The sequence below is a fragment of the Astyanax mexicanus genome, chromosome 14 (assembly GCF_023375975.1).
Source record: "Astyanax mexicanus isolate ESR-SI-001 chromosome 14, AstMex3_surface, whole genome shotgun sequence".
Taxonomy (NCBI): domain Eukaryota; kingdom Metazoa; phylum Chordata; class Actinopteri; order Characiformes; family Acestrorhamphidae; genus Astyanax; species Astyanax mexicanus.
The window spans coordinates 22,213,905-22,221,438 of NC_064421.1; the positions used below are offsets into that span (position 1 = coordinate 22,213,905).

At 42.6% G+C, this 7,534-nt stretch overlaps 1 protein-coding gene across 1 annotated transcript; it reads left to right on the plus strand.

The window, feature by feature from the left end:
• Nucleotides 1–552: 552 nt before the first annotated feature.
• otx2b (orthodenticle homeobox 2b) lies at nucleotides 553–6,812 on the plus strand. Its single transcript, XM_007252495.4, has 4 exons — nucleotides 553–877; nucleotides 2,934–3,142; nucleotides 4,060–4,211; nucleotides 4,434–6,812. Exons 2-4 carry the CDS (start codon nucleotides 3,046–3,048, stop codon nucleotides 5,079–5,081), a joined length of 897 nt encoding a protein of 298 aa, XP_007252557.3. The 5' UTR covers nucleotides 553–877; nucleotides 2,934–3,045; the 3' UTR covers nucleotides 5,082–6,812.
• Nucleotides 6,813–7,534: the final 722 nt, after the last annotated feature.

Consider the following 7,534-nt stretch of genomic DNA (forward strand, 5'->3'; position numbering starts at 1 on the left):
CATGTGGACGAGAGGACAGTTTTTAAAGCATTAAGTCCCCCTAAATCCCCACGGCTACGCAGCAGAATGCAGGAGGACTCTGCGCATAAGCGTGTGTATTCAGCGTTTGCGTTTCCCCCTTTTCACCCCGGCGTTTATACACGCTCTCGGGGATAAAGAGGGGCTGAGTCTGCTGGCCTTTTTTTCTCTTGCTCAGGATTGATAATTATGCCTGAGATTAAGGCCACACTCCCTGTCGTCACCTTTAGTTTCTGACTAGAGTGAGGGAGCAGAATTACTGAATCAGTAAATGAGTAGCGTTTATTCTCTCAACAGCTCCCGCCGCAGTGTGGAAGTGAAGTTGAGCCTTTAGGTGTGACAGGTGAAACTTTATTTCACCTGAGTTTTGTGTGAAAACGGGACGGAGACTAAAAAATCTCGTTCTCGCGCCGCTCAGATAGCGGACTCCAACATGCACACAGGCCTCGCTCTCATTGGCTAAGGAGTTTGCGTCAAAAAAGGAAAAAAAAAAAGGGAAAGTAACTCGCGACATTTGTTTCCCCCGCGAGAGCGACCGACTCCAGTCGCGAGCCCTCGAGCAGCCTCATCATTGGCCAGTGCATCCCGCGAATCACGCGCAAGCAACTTCGCCCAGAAGGAGCAGTGATTTATAACCGTACGGACTTTAATCTCTCTAAAGGCTCCACACACATTGTCCGGTTTTGTGCACGAGCTGAGGCTTTTGATGTGTCTGGCGCTTTTCGGCTGACGGCTATCTGTGTTTTCATCGATTAAAAAGAGAAGGTTATGTTTTAAAATTTTAGGGTTTAACGATCGGATGTAAAACCATCGGACGGATCTTCTCTTTCTGAACTACAGAACCCAACCGAGAGCTTCAGTAAGTAGCTCAGTTTTCTGTCTTCATTTAGCTTCGCTTATTCGTATATTAACAGTATATTCAGCCCGAGAGAGTATATTAATACTACATAAATAGCAGTATTATCAACCTGTGTATTATGTCGTTTATATTATTATTATTATGATTATTATTAACCCTTAGAATAACCATTACGATTCGGTCGTCTTTCTCAGCCACCTGTGCTTCCTTCAAACTTGCCATCTTATAGAGGCGATCGTTTGCCCTATTTATTTTTATATTATAATCTTAATCTTTTGTTTACTGTCCGTTTCGTTCGTCTAAACTCTCACCTGGGGTGCAGAATAAATTCAAATGGACCGTCACCCCACTTGTGTAAAGTTGTTTTCCCTCCCGCCTCAGTGTGAGCTCTGGACTGGGACGAAGAGAGGACAAAGGGAGATGATTAGAGAGAGAAAGAGAGCTGCTTACGAAAAAAAAAAACACCGACGTTTTAAATACACTACTGACGTTTTAGAAACTAACACTGGTGTTTTCGGTGTGAAAGGACACTTTTATCTAATACGGATTGTTTCATTTTGTGTAAGCTGTAGAGAAACCGTCTACTTGATGTCCTGCTGCTCTGGGCCTACAGTACACACTCATTTAACTCATTTAGCGCGGTCAAAGCGATGATAGATAAATAGTTCATAAAGAAAATTTTAGTTGGGCTAATAAGGTCAAATTATTTAGCACGGAACAAGGCTAATGTGAAGCACGAGCGTGTTGGTGTGTGTGTTCGAGAGTGAGAGAGAGGGAGAGAGAGAGATTTGTCGTCCCGCAATGAATCAATGAGGCCAAATGTTCAGCTGAAGGGTAGCGTCCAGTAATTAGGGGAGCGCGTGCCATCCGGATTATCTCGTTAATTTATCAACAAAAACATTTATCATAATTAATTCTTGGATGAGGTAATTACTATCGAGCGCTTGTGCAACTGGTAGACGAGGCATGTTTTAAGTGACAGATTGAGGGAGAAAACCGTTGGATATTAAAAAAAACACCCCCAGCCCCTCAGTAATTAGGCTACAGTGAGGGGCTCCCACTTTATAAATTCGCCTCTTCTCATTTGGCGATGTCCATGGACATTAGAATAACTTTATTACTGTAATTAAAATGTAACAATCTAGAATCTGTAATGTATGTTAATCTGCAAGAGAGGGCTTTCGCTTAGTTTCGTTTAGCATTATATTTAAAATACAATTTCGTTTCGAACTACAAAAATAGTTCTCTAGGAGTTCAGTTTGGAATATTCGAACTGTTAAGTGCAATTTCACGTCTTTTGATTGCACTCAAAAGTCTTGACTGTGAGGTGTTTGTTTGCTTTACCTTCTAACCCTAAAACACTTCAGTTCATCACTTATAATCAAAATCCAATTAGAGAGGCGTTGAATGAGGAGTTAACAGTGAACGAATTCTCCAACCGGGTCATTAAACAGTGTTACCTATGTTAGTCAAACAGTCCCTTTTGGCATTTACGAGGATAGTAGGGGATACTAAAACACATCATTATGAGTGCATTCATTAATTTAATGGCCACTGTAGGCCAACTGAGTGGAGAAGGATGAGGTCTTCTCGTATTGTTCCCTTTTGCTTCTCGCCAGTAGGGCTTTTGTTATCGGCCTTATTTATCAGACTAACAGTGGCCTTTGTTGCCACAAATGGCCTCCAATCAGTTCCCTTATGCTTGAGACAATTAGCCTGGTTCCTATGCAAATCGTTATTCCGCGCTGTGGACTGATGTATGCACATTAGAAAGGCTGTAGTTTTGTGCATTGTGGAACTTGTTGCAATTAGATGTTACTTTTTTTTGGGGGGGGGGGTCCATGGGGAGGTTGGGGGGGGGGAGGAGGAGGGGGTGGGTTGGTGTGGGGTAGGGGGTGCCAAGACGAGTCTCGCTCCCTTTGCGAGGCCAGCTGGAGGTCCGGAGCAGCTTTAAGAGCAAGTTGCACCGTGGCCTGGGCTTATTCGTCGTTAAGATCTAGTCTGAGACGCTCCGTCAGCTCACCGTTGGTGAACATCTCTGGTTGTCTGTGTACAGTTTTGGAAACAGGGTTCGCAGCCTGGAGCGAAGACAGCAGCCCGACGAGGGAGAGCGGATAGGTCCAAGCTCCAACATTTTCTCCAATTTCACATCCAACACCAACTTTAGCATGATGTCGTATCTCAAGCAACCACCTTACACGGTCAACGGGCTGAGTTTAACCACGTCCGGGATGGACCTCCTGCACCCGTCCGTGGGATACCCAGGTGAGCAACCAACCAATTTGTAATTGTGTAAAGAATTGCGATTTCGCCCATTAAGTGTTTTACAATCGTTCTGTGCATAGAATTTAGTACACTTCTGTGTTTACAGCGTTTCACTGCCGAAATCCATCTTAAGAGAAACTTGCATTAAAGCTACTGTTTAGAAAACTAGCGTATATACTGGGCATATATATTGTTCTTGTACCAGCAATAGTCAACATAAACCATTAATGAAATAAGAGTTTGTTTTGGCTTTCAGATTCAGTTGTACCTCCAAAACGCTGTAAAAGATATCTTGCGCAAAAAATATGGCACCAAATTTTCCCAAATGTTGAGTCAACTTAAAATACATTAATTATTTTAGCCCAAACTTCTTTTGGATTTTGTTCAGTCATCTTGATAAAAAAGTAATCCTAACTTCTATACGTTTTTAACAGTGCAGTGTGGCCCTGTTACTATTTATCTTACAAAACTATTTATCTTACAAACAGTTAGTTCAGTAAGAAAAAACGAAATTAAAATGACATTTTAAATAATAGCTATGCGTTTTTAACAATCTTCCTTAAAATATGAATTTATTTGAGTAATATAATGTTTGATTTTTTAGTCTGTACATGCGAGACTGTGATTTTGCTTTAATTATTGTGACTGTGTTTTAATTATTTTACTGGCATCAGAGAGGACATTAGAGAAACATTTTGATATCACAATGCGCATTTTAACATTGCTTCTTCACATGTTAATTAAACATTGATTTTTTCATTGTCTAAAGAAGTTTGTTAACATTTTACAATTTTACTTGTTAATACAAGAGATCAACGTCCTTCAGCGCTTTAGTTGGGACTGAATTTAAAAGAAATAAATTATTTTTCTCTCTCCTTTATTTGGTGATTTATTAATTTGGATTTTCCTCTAAACAGCTACTCCTCGAAAGCAAAGGCGGGAGAGGACGACGTTCACCCGTGCGCAGCTAGACGTGCTTGAGGCACTGTTTGCCAAAACGCGCTACCCGGACATTTTCATGCGCGAGGAGGTGGCGCTCAAGATCAACCTGCCTGAGTCCCGTGTTCAGGTCAGTGCAGATTTTCATTCAACAGGAAAAGTAACATAAACTGACCTATTTTACAATAGTGAAGATAATATATCCGTCTAAAAGTTACAATAAAAAATAAATGGATTTGATGTGCAGCACGTGTTTTATTGCATTAGAAAAGTACATCATGGTAATTTTGGCTCTTGTTTGAATCGAATTTGTTTAGTAGTTCTGAATGTTAAAGGTTTGTTTTCATTTCAGGTTTGGTTTAAAAACCGCAGGGCGAAATGTCGCCAGCAACAGCAGCAACAACAGAACGGCGGCCAGAACAAGGTGCGTCCGGCCAAGAAGAAGAGCTCCCCGGCGCGTGAGGCCAGCTCCGAGAGTGGCGCGAGCGGCGGCCAGTTCACGCCGCCAGCCAGCAGCACCGTATCGGCCGTGCAGGCGGCTGCGTCTACCACCACAGCAGCGGCGCCCGTGTCCATCTGGAGCCCAGCATCTATTTCTCCGCTGCCGGATGCGCTCTCTACGTCCTCGTCCTGCATGCAGCGCTCCTACCCGATGACCTACACGCAGGCGTCCGGCTATGGGCAAAGCTACGCGGGCTCCGCCTCTGCTTACTTCAGCGGTGTGGACTGCGGCTCGTACCTGGCGCCCATGCACCACCACCAGCTGTCAGGCCCGGCCTCGGCGCTCAGCCCTATGGGCGGCGGCGGAGGAGGCGCCGTAAGCGGTCACCTTAACCAGGCAGCGGCCACGCAGGGGTACGGTGCCTCGGGTCTGGGGTTCGGCTCCGGTGCCGACTGCCTGGACTACAAGGAGCAGGCGTCCTCGTGGAAGCTCAACTTCAACGCCGACTGCTTGGATTACAAAGATCAGACCTCCTCCTGGAAGTTCCAGGTGTTGTGAAAACGAGGAGGATCCCATACAAACACACACCAGTAAAACACTGAGACACTAAAATAAGAACATCAAAAGACAAGACAACAGACACCGCAGACCTGCCATACTTCCAAAAACACACAAGTACAAAACAAAACAAGACAGTTAAAGGTGCTGATGACGGATAGGGGGTTTTCCGTGGCCAGACTCCAGCAGGTCATTCTGGACGATCATGAAATGGGCACACGCAAGCAGTGCTGCGGCAACAAGCTAAGAGAGAGTATAAGAGTTTGTAATAACCTAGATCGCAGCCACGGAACGAATCCTGACCCAAGAAAATAGAAAGAACAAAAATACATCTAAAAAGGCACCACCCTACACGTTAGGAGCCAATGTTTGGGTGAAGTTTTTTGGAAAGGGCAGGTTCCTGTAAAGCCTCTTAAAGACACTTCCATCAGGAGAGACACTTCCATCAGGAGAGTGAGAGAGAGAGAGAGAGAGAGAGAGAGAGAGAGAGAGAGAGAGAGAGACAGAGAGAATGTGCGTGTGTGTGTGCGTGTGTGTGTGGATGTGTGTGTGTAAGTGCGCGCCCGCGCTGAACGCCCCCCGTGGCGACCTGGATGCACTACTTTATTTAAGAAAAAAGTGTTTATAAGGAATCAATATGTAGTTTTTAAGAGACAATCAATGTGTGTCTTCTATAAATGGTACATACGTGTTTTTTTTATCTGTGCTAGCCTTCGAAACTGTGATCTGTTGTAACTGTATGCAATTTGTGAGCTCCCTCGCCAAGCGCGATGACTCGGCTGTGACTTTAATAGATTTTTTCACGTTTTTTCTCCTCCTTTAAAGAACCAGTACGACAAATGATATTAGTCACTTATTGGAATTGATCGAAGCTGGACCTCTACAAAAACAATCTGCGTGGACACTGGAGCTGGGCTTCTACGAACCGGCTCTCCACTGGTCAACAGTGTCCTGCCGCCCACGACTTGCAGCGTGGATATTAAAACTTGTCTGGAGTGCTAATGTGGTCCCACCATTGCAGAGAGTATTAATAAACGATTTCAGACCTGACTTGATATTCAAAAGTATTTAATCTGACTGAAGGGGTAAAATGTTCGGTGTCCCTGTGAGATCGTTTAATTAGGGTAAAATAGTTTAGCAATTATAGCAAATTATTTTTATGCACTGAAAAATTTAAATGTTCGATTAAAATGTGAATGAAAAAAGTAACACCTGGTCCGTTTTGCAAATAAACAGTAATTAGAAGTACTTTGAAAAGATTTTCGTGACATATTTTTGGTATTTAGTCTTTATATTTTATGGTTTACCTAAACAAACTTTAGATCAATTAAAAAAGTTTTAATAAAATAATCATCATTATTTTTCTATTTAATTTGTGTTACCACGCGCTTTAATAGTGCGTGCTGTTCAGTGTTTGCTCATTACCTCCCGTGTATCTCAATTTGAACCTGTTTGGTCAATTTTCCACAGTATTCTACAGTATTCCAAAGTTTAAGGAGATTAAGGTCTTTTTCCTAAATCCACTTTATGCTGTTACACTTTTGTTCGTTGACACATGTCAAATACGGTTTAATTCTTCTTGCCGTACAAATGTAAACCGGTTTAATCTTTAATTCTGTAATTGATTCGGGCCAACCTAAGGAGGAATATGGGAACTTTGTGTCCTCATGTTCATTTTTGTAATTGGCCTTCCACAAGTGGTGGGTTCAATTAAATGTGTTTTTGCTCTGGTATTTGCTTCCTTTCTGTCTTTCCGCCGCCGGCTTCGCTCTTTTCTCTCGGAGCGCTGCGGCAGCAGGAATGCGCGCTTTGGGAAAGTCGCACTAATCCGAGCCTCAAAGAGTAGAGCGGCTAATCCCGCTGCTTCACTACGGCCTTTCCTCAGGCCAGGGGGCAGGAGACAGGGCGCGGGCCTCTCCTTCTTCTTCCTCCTCCTCTTCGTCATCCCTCAGCTCCTTCATCATTCGGCTCCTTGGTGGCCAATTCATAGATGCATATTCACAGTTCCATCGCTTCATTGTTGTTAGTATTAGTTTTTCCAACAGAAATCCAAATGGCTTTTTTTGCAATTGCACGGTATGGACAATTAATTCATAAAATACAACACTTTTTAATAAATGAAAAAAAAAACATTATTTGTAATGACAGAAGAGTTTGCTCTATGTAAAGTGTTATTAAATTATTTAGTTTTTTAACTAATACAAAAGTTATCGTGCTAAATGCGAATTGGTGTAAATTAAAGGAAGCTGCTTATTTTTTCCCCTTATTTTGCTGGTATTTTATAATGCATTCTTATTATTCAATGTGTTTTTGGGTAACTTTGAAATTTGGCGTAAGATATAAAAATACTTTTGTTTTTCTTTCGGATTGTTTTTTTGTCAGACACGATATATAGACAGAACAAAGTCACCCTACATTCTTCAGGGCATCAGAGGAACGCGTAGAGTTGCAAA

Excerpts from the sequence above, each read along its gene's own strand:
- otx2b (XM_007252495.4), top strand. The coding sequence starts at position 3,046 with ATGATGTCGTATCTCAAGCAACCACCTTACACGGTCAACGGGCTGAGT. Across the intron at positions 3,143-4,059 it reads CCCGTCCGTGGGATACCCAG|CTACTCCTCGAAAGCAAAGG; the intron begins GTGAGCAACCAA and ends TCCTCTAAACAG. Across the intron at positions 4,212-4,433 it reads TGCCTGAGTCCCGTGTTCAG|GTTTGGTTTAAAAACCGCAG; the intron begins GTCAGTGCAGAT and ends TTTTCATTTCAG.